We start from the raw sequence: 12,907 nt of genomic DNA on the forward strand, positions 1-12,907 counted from the left end.
GAGATGATTTGATCTTTGTGACATGGTGCATTATCCTGCTGGAAGGAGCCATCAGAAGATATGGGTATCACTTGGAGTAGACATAAAGGGATGGACATGGTCAGCAACAATACTCAGGTAGGCCATGTTGCGTTTTTATCATCTTGAACCAGTCTGCCCATTGTCCTCTGACATTAACTAGGCATTTTTGTCTACACAACTGCCACTCACTGGAAACTTTCTCTTTTTCGGACCATTCTCTGTAAACTCTAGAGATGGTTGTGTGTGAAAATCCCAGTAGATCAGCAGTTTTTGAAATACTTAGACCAGCCCGTCTGGCACCAACAACCATGCCATGTTCAAAGTCACTTAAATCCCCTTTCTTCCCCATTCTGATGCTCGGTTTGAACTTCTTCAAGTTGTCTTCACCATGTCTAGCTGCATAAATGCATTGAGTTTCTGCCAAGTGATTAGCTGATTAACAACTTGTGTTACCAAGCAATTGAACAGGTGTACCTAATAAAGTGGCCAGTGAGTGTATATCATGTGCATACGTGTTTTTCATATTATGAATATAAATAATCTGTGCAACATATAATAAAAATGTCCATGCAATTAACATGTATTTAAAAAGTCTCAATATAGTGAATCAGTGTGAAATTCAATTATACAATGTATACAGTATCTCACAAAAGTGAGTACACCCCTCACATTTTTGTAAATATTTTATTATATCTTTTCATGTGACAACACTGAAGAAATGACACTTTGCTACAATGTAAAGTAGTGAGTGTACAGCTTGTATAACAGTGTAAATTTGCTGTCCCCTCAAAATAATGCAACACACAGCCACTAATGTCTAAACCGCTGGCAACAAAAGATTGTACACCCCTAAGTGAAAATGTCCAAATTGTGCCCAGTTAGCCATTTTCCCCTCTGGTGTCATGTGACTCGTTAGTGTTACAAGGTCTCAGGTGTGAATTGGGAGCAGGAGTGTTATATTTGGTGTTCTCGCTCTCACTCTCTCATACTGGTCACTGGAAGTTCAATATGGCACCTCATGGCAAAGAACTCTCTGAGGATCTGAAAAAAAGGATTGTTACTCTACATAAAGATGGCCTAGGCTATAAGAGGATTGACAAGACCCTGAAACTGAGCTGCAGCATGGTGGCCAAGACCATACAGTGGTTTAACAGGACAGATTCCACTCAGAACAGGCCTCGCCATGTTCAACCGAAGAAGTTGAGTGCACGTGCTCAGCATCATATCCAGAGGTTGTCTTTGGGAAATAGACGTATGAGTGCTGCCAGCATTGCTGCAGAGGTTGAAGGGGTGGGGGGGTCAGCCTGTCAGTGCTCAGACCATATGCCGCACACTGAATCAAATTAGTCTGCATGGCTGTCGTCCCAGAAGGAAACCTCTTCTAAAGATGATGCACAAGAAAGCCTGTCTGCAAACAGTTTGCTGAAGACAAGCAGACTAAGGACATGGATTACTGGTACCATGTCCTGTGGTCTGATGAGACCAAGATAAACTTAATGGGTTCAGATGGTGTCAAGCTTGTGTGGCAGCAACCAGGTGAGGAGTATAAAGACAAGCGTGTCTTGCCTACAGTCAAGCATGGTGGTGGGAGTGTCATGGTCTGGGGCTGCATGAGTGCTGCCGGCACTGGGGAGCTACAGTTCATTGAGGGAACCATGAATGCCAACATGTACTGTGACATACTGAGCAGAGCATGATCCCCTCCCTTCGGAGACTGGGCCAACAGGATAACGACCCCAAACACACCTCAAAGACGACCACTGCCTTGCTAAAGACGCTGAGAGTAAAGGTGATGGACTGGCCAAGCATGTCTCCAGACCTAAACCCTACTGAGCATCTGTGGGACATCCTCAAATGGAAGGTGGAGGAGCGCAAGGTCTCTAACATCCACCAGCTCTGTGATGTCATCATGGAGGAGTGGAAGAGGACTCCAGTGGCAACCTGTGAAGCTCTGGTGAACTCCATGCCCAAGAAGGTTAAGGTAGTGCTGGAAGATAATGGTTGCCACACAAAATATTGACACTTGGGGCCCAATTTGGACTTTTTCACTTAGGGGTGTACTCACTTTTGTTGCCAGCGGTTCAGACATTAATGGCTGTGTGTTAAATTATTTTGAGGGGACAGCAAATTTACACTGTTATACAAGCTGTACACTCACTACTTTACATTGTAGCAAAGTGTCATTTCTTCAGTGTTGTCACATGAAAAGATATAATAAAATATTTACAAAAATGTGAGGGGTGTACTCACTTTTGTGAGATACTGTATGTGTCATATATCCATGTGAACATAGTGTGATGATATATGTTGACTGGGATTGATTGATAAATGTTTATAAGAGTGACACATTCATGTGGATATATTGCACTGAGATTAGGATTGAGCACATTCTTATTTGCACAAAAGTATACCTGACAAGAATCCACTTTTCCATCCAGATAGCCGGCACATAACATTCTCTCGCTGATCATTCCAGGATAGTGAGACGTCTGATTGCAGATGCTGTTGCTGATCAGGTGGACCTTGGCCTCCCGTAGGACTGGAGACAGCTGACCTGGGTATGACGGGACAGAAAGAAACTATAAACCACCCTTGACCTCCTCTTGCCAATTATCCAAGGCTCGGTGTAATGGCTGTTATGGAGGATGATATTGTTTGGGGCCTATATGTTATCACTGATGGCAGACAATCAAACAGTATGCACCAATATATTACAGCAGACAGCTAGCCATACACAAGAGCCCAGCCGCACACATTGAGCCCCTCTGGCTCCTCACCACCCTCGCTCACGTGTCCCCAGCCACTGATCCAGCAGTTTCCTGTGGCCTGAAATTCCTGATGAGTTCTGGGCAGACACACCGGACGAAGGGTCTCTGCAAGAAAAGTGATGGAAAGAGGAATCAGGGCATGAGACAACATGTCAAAGCGAAAGAACAAAGATGAATCTCTTATCACTGTCATTATCACTGAAGCATAGGCACTATTTTGTAGTCCCAAAAAAATAACTGGGAGGGCTAAATAGACTTTTTGAATAAACAAAGGAAGTGTGCAGAGGAGGAAAAAGTTTTAGTTTTGTACGTACACTATATTGCCAAAAGTATTGAGACGCCTGCCTTTACACGCACATGAACTTTAATCAGTGTTGCCAACCTAACAGATTGAAATTTACTGACATGACACCCAAAATTTACTGGCACAGGCACGTTTTTACTGGCATTTCCAAAAGTTACAAAATTATAGTTTTAACTGCAAATTTCAGTATTTGGACTACAAACAAGTATAATATGCAATTAGCAATGTGATTTAAGGTAGCTTATTCAGGCAAAAAGCATATTTCTTATTTTATTTTCAATATAGTAAGTAAGTGGCTCAGGGACAGGAAATTAGAATGGGCGGCACACACATGAAATTGACTCTTAGTGACACTAACAGCAGTGTGCAGCAGCACAGATCACCAACACAACACGTCCCCTCCTGAGTCACAGTGATAGTCTCTCTCCATGCCAGGTGGTCCCTTCAGTCCCCTCCAGTCCAAACAGCACTGACAGTCCCTCTCCCGGCTTGCCTTGCTCCTGTCCCGCAGACCCACACACAAGGCTCTGGCCGCTTGGCTCGGCTCCCTTGCACCATGACATCACACAAAACGCTCAGGCACCGCCTTCGCCAGACCAGCCCCCCACAGGTACCGCCTGAACACACTGTAGCAGACACTTTGATGGTCTCGGCTGGCTCTGGACCTGAGTTGCGCATGCCCAGTTCTGAGCCAAGCGTCACAGCCATATTTTTTACTGGCAAACTTTTCCTCTTACTGGCAATTACTGGCAGGAGAAAAGTGCCTGTTTTTTTTGCTGGCTGCCAGTAAAAGTACTGACGGTTGGCAACACTGACTTTAATGGCATCCCAGTCTTAGTTCGTAGGGTTCAATATTGAGTTGGCCCACCCTTTGCAGCTATAACAGCTTCAACTCTTCTGGGAAGGCTGTCTACAAGGTTTAGGAGTGTGTCTATGGGAATGTTTGACCATTCTTCCACAAGTACATTTGTGAGGTCAAGCACTGATGTTAAATGAGAAGGCCTGGCTTACAGTCTCTGCTCTAATTCATCCCAAAGGTGTTCTGTTGGGTTGAGATCAGGACTCTGTGCAGGCCAGTCTCAAGTTCCTCCATCCCAAACTCGCTCATCCATTGCTTTGTGCACAGGTCCAAATCATTTGGTGGAGGGGGGTTTATGATGTGGGGTTGTTTTTCAGGGGTTGGGCTTGGCCCCTTAGTTCCAGTGAAGGGAAATCTTAAAGCGTCAGCATACCAAGACATTTTGGCCAATTTCATGCTCCCAGCTTTGTGGGAACAGTTTGGGGATGGCCCCTTCCTGTTCCAACGTGACTGTGTACCAGTGCACAAAGCGAGGTCCATAAAGACATGGATGAGCGAGTTTGGGGTGGAGGAACTTGACTGGCCTGCACAGAGTCCTAGCCTCACCTGATAGAACATGTTTGAGATGAATTAGAGTGGAGACTGCGAGCCAAGCCTTCTCGTAAAATGTCAGTGCCTGACCTCACAAATGCAGTTCTGGAAGAATGTTCAATCATTCCCATAGACACACTCCTAAACCTTGTGGACGGCCTTCCCAGAAGAGTTGAAGCTGTTATAGCTGCAAAGGGGGGGGACTCAATATTGAGCCATATGGACTAAGACTGGGATGCCATTAAAGTTCATGTGTGTGTAAAGGCAGGCGTCACAATACTTTTGGTAATATAGTGTATCTATTTATCTATCTTGACTTTGTGAAAAATACCCAATCAGGCGCAATGTGCAAAAAAAGGCATTTTTATTTATTTTTTTAACATGATTGGATGGTGGAAATAAGCAGTGCTTTGCCACCTTCCAAACCAAAGCAAGGTCCATAAAGACATGGATGAGCGGGTTCGGGGTGGAGGAACTTGACTTGCCTGCACATAGTTCTGACCTCAACCCGGTAGAACACCTTTGGGATGAATTAAAGCGGAGACTTTGAGCCAGGCCTTCTTGTCCAACATCAGTGCCTGACCTCACAAATGTGCTTCTGGAAGAATGGTCAAACATTCCCATAGACACACTCCTAAACCTTGTGGACAGCCTTCCCAGAAGAGTTGAAGCTGTTATAGCTGCAAAGGGTGGGCTAACTCAATATTGAACCCTACCAACTAAGACTGGGATGCCATTAAAGTTCTTATGCATGTAAAGACAGGCCTCCCAATACTTTTGTTAATATAGCGTATATGGTAGTAAAGGGTTATAAACCTTGTCAGGCTTTTCTGCTGTCTGTGTCCCCTTTAGGGAGATATCCCTTAATTATCATTAAATTATCAAGTAAGTAAGTATTAAGCCTCGTACACACGATCGGATTTTCCACAGACAAGACCTCAGACTTTTGTCCGAAGGGAGTTGGCCCCAAACTTGTCTTGCATACAAACGGCACACAATTGTCAGCCAACAAACATGAACGTAGTGACGTACTATGTGGTTTTTCAGCTCTTTAGCGTGACCCTTTGGGCTCCTTCTGCTAATTTCATGTTAGTAGAAGTTTGGTGAGTGTTGATTCGCTCTTTTCATTTCGCGCTTTTCAGTTAGTTTCAGAATGACCGTTCATCAAGCAGACATCTTGTAGAATTGGAGGAGATAACATGTTATTTATTATTGGTCTTGGAGTTATTGCTTTGACCCAAGTTCAGGAACAGGAGGAGTTCTTGGACCAAAAATTGGTTGCTTTATTAATCGTGACCAATTATGTCATATGCCTTTGCTGCGGGAGCTCCAGGAGAATAATTCGGATGTTTTTTGGAATTATCTCCGGATGACGGACCCCTGCCTTCACCAACTCTTGGCATTGGTGACCCCCTATATTAAGAAGCAGGACACATGCATGAGGCTTTTATTTTATTTTTTGGTTGAATAATGATTTGATTTGTTATATTTTCTATATTTTTGGATGCATAGAATGCACTTTTTGGTTAAGTTCTATTGGCAGATAGCATGTCTAATTTTATTTGTTTTCTTTTTTTAATGCACAATAAAAAAATTGTGGAGAATAATACTCGGCTATGAGTTTTCCTTCAAATGACAGTTTGGGAGTAGACAGTTTAAAAAAATACAATGTAAAATTAACAAGGGACACCAACATAGTTGTATCTTTGATCTTAAAAACTACGGGATAATGGTGTTGTGGTAACTTGCACCAAAAAAAAATTAAATAAATAAATAACAAGCATAATAATATTATTTTTGATATACTAGAAAATAAAAGCCTTTGAAAATTTGTTTGCAATAACTCCATCAGTATCACCAGCAAAGCAGCTTCATTATTATCCCATTATAGAAGAAGAGAATTGTGCGCTGCATTTGGAGATTTCATAATTTGCCACGTCACGAATGTTAATTCTCCATTACGAACGCTAGTTTACAAGACCGACCGCTTCTGGCTCCTCCTTGCTTCCGAGCATGCGTGTTTGTACTTTGGACTTTTGTCCGACGGACTTGTGCACACATGATCGGAAAGTCTGACAACACACATTTGTTCGTGAAAAAAATTTAAAACCTGCCATCCAACTTTTCTCCTCGGAAAATCCGACAACAATTGTCCGATGGAGCGTACAAACGGTCAGATTTTCCGCCAACAGCCTGTCATCACACATTTCCCATCGGAAAATCTGATCGTGTGTACGAGGCTTTACTCAGCAGAGGGCTTGTTGGAGAGCTCTGCAGAGAGACCACTGCACCCATACAGGGAGCAAAGGTCCTTCTCTACAGCAGTCTGGTAAGGAACAGGCTCTTCTACTAATGCTGTAGCTGCTTCTTAAAGGAAAATAACGGTAAGGCGTTGCACACCTGTTTTGATGCACCAAGAAGATATTTAGCCAATTTAAACTGACTCTCAATGGAGCCAGTTCACACATGTCCGGGACGGCCGCGGAGCAGATTGCAGAAGGGTCCTGTGCATCTTTGGATCCGGTTCAGGTGCGAAATTCTGACCTTAATCACACCTGAACCAGTGAACAGACGCGCACCGGACTCCGCACATACTGTATGTCAGGGATATGCAATTAGTGGACCTCCAGCTGTTGCAGAACTACAAATCCCATGAGGCATTGCAAGACTCTGACAGCCACAAGCATGACACCCAGAGGCAGAGGCATGATGGGACTTGTAGTTTTGCAACAGCTGGAGGTCCGCTAATTGCAGATCCCTGCTGTATGTGAACCCGGCCTTAAAGAAAGAACAAATCTCGCAGAAGCACCCATAGGCCTCTTGTACACGGGAGTAAAAAATGCTGCGTTTTTTACTGATTTGAGATGAGATGCATTGTTGTCTATGGGACATTGCACACAGCTGAATAAAGATCAGTAATACAGCGTTGAGTACAATGCTAAGCAAAGTGTAGCATGTTTTCAATTCTCCTACTCCTTCCAGATACATTAGCGTATCATACAATAGGACGGACATACCAGAGAAGACCATAGGCTGGCTGGTTTTGATCAGAGCAACATCAAAGTCATTGGTTTCGGGGTTGTAGAATCCATTGTAGTAGATGCTGCGGATGGAGACAGATGTTGATGGGATGAGAGATGTAGAGCCGACGTGAACCTTCCATCGACCCACGGTAAGGAAGTTAGACCTGCGATATGGAAAACAGTCAGACTCAGAATGGAGAGAACTCAAAACATAAATATATGGGTGATTGGCAGCAGGTGATGGTGGCAGGGGTTGATGGTGGCAGGTGATGGTTGTGGCAGGGGGTGATGGTTGTGGTAGGTGATGGTGGCAGTGGGTGATGGTTGTGGTAGGTGATGGTGGCAGTGGGTGATGGTTGTGGTAGGTGATGGTGGCAGGGGGTGATGGTTGTGGTAGGTGATGGTGGCAGTGGGTGATGGTTGTGGTAGGTGATGGTGGCAGTGGGTGATGGTTGTGGTAGGTGATGGTGGCAGGGGGTGATGGTTTCAGCGGGTGATGGTTGTGGCAGGTGATGGTGGCAGGGGGTGATGGTGGCAGATGATGGTGACAGGTGATGATGGGGTTGATGGTGGCAGAGGGTGATGGTGACAGGAGGTCTTTAGAATTGGGGACATAAATTCTGGTGATCCTAGGGATTTCCCCTTACTTTCTGTTGTGGTTATTGAACAGAAGTGAAGGGGAAATCTCTCCAGTTGGACACTGGTGACAAAAATGAATGGACTAAATAATCCGACCTTATTTTATCAAAAATAAAAATATGTTTTTTACCATAATATCTACCTTAAATCACCGTGCTATTTTCCTAATGTATTTGTTTGTAGCCTAAATACTGAAATTTGCACTTAAAAATGTAACTTTGTAAAATGCCAGGAAAAACGTGGCTGTGCCAGTAAATTTTGGGTATCGTGCCAGTAAATTTCAATCTGGTAGGCTGGCAACACTGCCCTAGGCACACATTTAACCCTTTGATCGCCCCTGAAGTGAACCCCTTCCCTGCCAGTGTTATTAGTACAGTGACAGTGCAGATTTTTAGCACCGATCACTGTATTAGTGTCACCGGTCCCCAAAAAAAGTGTACGTTAGGTGTCCGATTTTTCTGCCGCAGTATCACAGTCCTGCTATAAGTCGCTGATTGCCACCATTACTAGTAAAAAAATAAATAAATAAATAGAAATATCCCATAGTTTGTAGACACTATAACTTTTGCGTTTTTTTATTTTAAATGTGTTTTAGAGCAGAAAGTTAAAAAAAAAAATGTTTTCAAAATTGTGTGTCGTTTTTTGTTTCTAGCATAAAAAAATAAAGACTGCAGACCAAAAGAAAGCTCTATTTGTGAGGAAAAAAAGGACATCGCACGACCGCGCAATTGTCAGTTAAAGTAACACAGTGCCGTATCACAAAAAAATGGCCTGGTTGGGAAGGGGGGTGAACCTTCTGGAGCTCAAGTGGTTAAATCGTTTTTTTTAGGGGTTTTTTTTGCATTTTAATGCAACTTGTAAGCATGTGTCAGCATTATTTTTGTAATGTGCTAGTGCTGCAATGCTAAATTCCCCATTGCCGGATCTCCGATGGTCCAATAGGCCTCCCACAGGGTGCACCAATCAACAGCAGTGCTCAAGTGAGAATTTTTTGATTGGAGTGCAGTATCTATGATTGTGCAGGAGGGTGTGTCAGATCACTAGGAGTGCGGACCACTGTGCTCTGTGTGAGAGAAGTAATGCGGATATACAGTACATCGTGCCACCACCACTGGAGAGTTTAGCACGGGCTGTAGCAGTAATGCATTAGAAAAAAATGCTGATACCTACTTCACGTTTTAGGCAGTATGATTGCATCACAAACTTAAAAAAAAAAACTTTACAATTGGCTTTAGGTGTCTTTTTTTTGTGAAAATAATGAATTAATTAGCATAGTTTATCAAAGGCTTAACCTTTAACCCGAGGCCTGACGGCTGGATGTGTCCCTATGTAAAGCCTCGTACACACGATCAGATTGTCGGCCAACCGAGCGTTAGACTTTTGTCCAAAGGGCGTGTGCCAGGAACTTGTCTTGCATACAAATGGCACACGATTGTCGGCCAACAAACACGAACGTAGTGACGCACTACGAGGAATTTCAGCTCTTAAGCGCCACCCTTTGGGCTCCTTCTGCTAATGTCGTGTTTGGTGAGCACTGATTCCCAGCATGCGTGTTTGTACTTTTAACTTTTGTGTGACGGACTTGTGTACTGATGATAGGAAAATCTGACAACAGACTGTTTTTCGCCGAAAATTTACTAGCCTGCTGTCCAACATTTGTTGGCGGAAAGTTGGACAACAATTGTCTGATGGAGCGTACTAATGGTTGGATTTTAGGCCAACAGTCTGTCATCACACAATTCCCTGCCAAAAATCTGATCGTGTGTACGAGGCTTAAGTGACTGTATGGCCTTCAGGGACCCAGTAGACAATGTTTTCCGTTCCTAAGTTCCTACTCAAATGTCTTGATCAGCACCCGGATCTGTACAGTATGAGGAAAAATATTTGTAAAGTTCCCTTGTGACTGCATTGGCAACTTGGATCACTGATATTAATAACCAGGGGCGTTGCTAGGGGGTGGCTATTGGGGCTATAGCCCCAAACCTGGGGCCCATAGCCCCGAGTCTCTTGCCGCAGGGTCCCTGCCTAACCAGCGGGTTGCAGCTGCTGCGGCAAGCGGGCTGGCTGCATGAGAGAGGCGGAGGAGGGGAGAGAAGCGAGCAGGCGGACGAGCAGAGATGACATCTCTCTCCGCCCGCTCCACATCAGCGCTCTTCACAGCCGGGCCTCTTCAATTTGGGAGAGAGGTGTGGCGAGCAGCAAAAAGATGACATCATCTCTCACTGCCCGCCACACATCAGCGCTCTTCCGCCCTCACAGCATGGTGGAGTGGAGGCCACATGCTTCCTGTCATCGTGGAGCTCCACTTTGCAGCCAGACCCCCTTGCTTCAATGTCTGATTCTGCAGTATGGTGAGTTGAACCATTTCATTATATATTAGAATGTAACAATAGAAATAATGCACTTCAATCACCCTGACACCATATCAACCATTATGCCATGATGATTGAAGCGCCAACACCAGCCATCGCCCGTGAAAAATTGCTTACCACTAGTCTCCCCCCTCCCCACGGACATGCAAAAAGCTTGGTGACCGCTGCTATGGGCTCTAGCCCCAGATCTTTTGCAGACCTAGCAACGCCCCTGTTAACAACACTTTTATTTTACGCTAATATGTGCCCTAATACATATGATTAGAACGGGGATCGCTGGTTACAATCTGTTCCTGACTGCAGTTTGCCCTTCTAACTTCAAGTCCACCAGGTGGGATATGCTTTGTACCACGGATGATTTTCCTAGTCCAAGAACGTGGTGCAATGGTAGTTACCCTACTGTATTGTATTGTGCCAATTTTTTTGTGCAACTGACTCACTTGTCTCTTCAAATGCTCATGTATAGTGTGTATCTTACTTCTATTTAATTAGTAGGCGGATATTGTTATTTGATTTTTTTCTCTCCTGTATGGTGTCACCTGCAGATTGTCTGGTTAGTCTGGTGATTTTGTTACATATCATGATCATTCTTTGTATGTTTCTTTTTTCTTCAATTAAAAAATAAATAAATAAATAAATAAAGGTTCCCTTGTGACTCTTAACACATGTTTTCACGCCATTTCAATATGGAAGTCAGTGCTGGTGATCCCGGCAGTGCTATACTCACACTGCCACCACTGCAGCACCATACTAATGTACTTACACTAAATCGTCAGCAGGGATTTTTTTTCCACAGAGAATAGTTGCAGCTACTCCTTCCTTCTCAGTCACCCCAGTCTCAGCCCCCTACTCCCCTCCAAGCACCTTCTTTGGTTCCACCTCCCAGTAACACCCCTTTTAGAGACTATGGAACCAAGTATCGTTTTATGGTACTAAGTAATTTGTATGGTATTTGTTAATGGTAATAAGGCAGTAAAATATATCCTCTGCAGCCAGCAACAATAGACCCCTCCAGCAACAATAGATCCCCCTCAGCAACCAAACAATCCACCAGCAACGATAGACCCCAGATAGATTCACTCAGCAATAAAGGATCCCCTTCAGCAACAAAATACCCTCCCAGCAATAATAGATCCACCAGAGGAACAATAGCAACAATAAATCTCTCCGCAGCCAGCAACAATAGACCCCTCCAGCAACAATAGATCCCTATTCAGCAACAAAACACTTCGCCAGCAAAAAAAGATTCACCCAGCAATAATAGATCCCCTTCAGCAACAAAATACCCTCTTAGCAATAATAGATCCACCAAAGCAGCAATAGACTCCCTCAAACAACAATAAATCTCCCAGCAACCAGCATCATTAGACCCTCTAGCAACAATAGATCTCCCCAGCAATAATATATCCCCCTCAGCAACAAAATACCCTCCCAGCAATAACAGATCCATTGGAGCAACAATAGACCTTCACAAATAACAATAAATCTTCCACCAGCCAGCATCAATAGACCCCTCCCAGAACAGAAGATTTCTCCCAGCAACAATAGACCCCTAGGTCAAAAATACAAAAGTGGATTATGGCTCGATCTTCTTCCTGTCAATTAATATAAATATAATATCAATCAGTATAATCAAACACAGCTGCTAGACTCAAATGAAGGTGTAGAACAATCTCAAGGATGATCAGAAGAAATGGACAGCACCTGAGTTAAATATATGAGTGTCACAGCAAAGGGTCTGAATACTTAGGACCATGTGATATTTCAGTTTTTCTTTTTTAATAAATCTGCAAAAAATGTCAACAATTCTGTTTTTCTGTCAATATGGGGTGCTGTGTGTACATTAATGAGGAAAAAAATGAACTTAAATGATTTTAGCAAATGGCTGCAATATAACAAAGAGTGAAAAATTTAAGGGAGTCTGAATATGTTCCGTCCCCATTATATATATATATATATATATATATATATATATATATATATATATATATATATATATATATATATATATATATATATATATATTACAGAGTATAACACCCAACATCATTAGTGGCATATTTTCAGATGGATACATTTGGATAGGTTGCTGAGGAAACAAGTATAGTACTATATGGAAGTCTTATGAACAAAGATTCAAAGAAGGCCTCCCACTGCTAAGGATAATAAATAATAAAGTCCACTAGGTGCATACAATGGTAACCACATCCCCCCCCCCCAGCAATAATAGATCCACACGAGCAACATTAGACCCCCACAAACAACAATAAATTTCCCAGCAGCCAGCATCAATAGACTCTCCAGCAAACCAGCAACAGTAGACCGCTCCTTCAATAGTAGACCCCTCCTAGCAACAATTGACCCCCCAGCAACAATAGATTCCCCCATCC

The 12,907-nt window shown here is 43.4% G+C and overlaps 1 protein-coding gene across 1 annotated transcript in view; it reads right to left on the reverse strand.

Moving 5' to 3' along the window:
• The window catches only part of LOC141109828 (transmembrane protease serine 3-like), a 58,431-nt gene that overhangs the window by 11,453 nt on the left and 34,071 nt on the right, over nt 1-12,907 (reverse strand). The window contains exons 10-12 of the mRNA XM_073601092.1: nt 7,501-7,670; nt 2,799-2,894; nt 2,433-2,575 (exon numbers count right to left, since the gene is read on the reverse strand). Coding sequence (XP_073457193.1) covers nt 2,433-2,575; nt 2,799-2,894; nt 7,501-7,670 — 409 coding nt within the window. The remainder of the gene's footprint in view (nt 1-2,432; nt 2,576-2,798; nt 2,895-7,500; nt 7,671-12,907) is intronic.

Source organism: Aquarana catesbeiana, linkage group LG10 (assembly GCF_042186555.1).
Source record: "Aquarana catesbeiana isolate 2022-GZ linkage group LG10, ASM4218655v1, whole genome shotgun sequence".
NCBI lineage: Eukaryota > Metazoa > Chordata > Amphibia > Anura > Ranidae > Aquarana > Aquarana catesbeiana.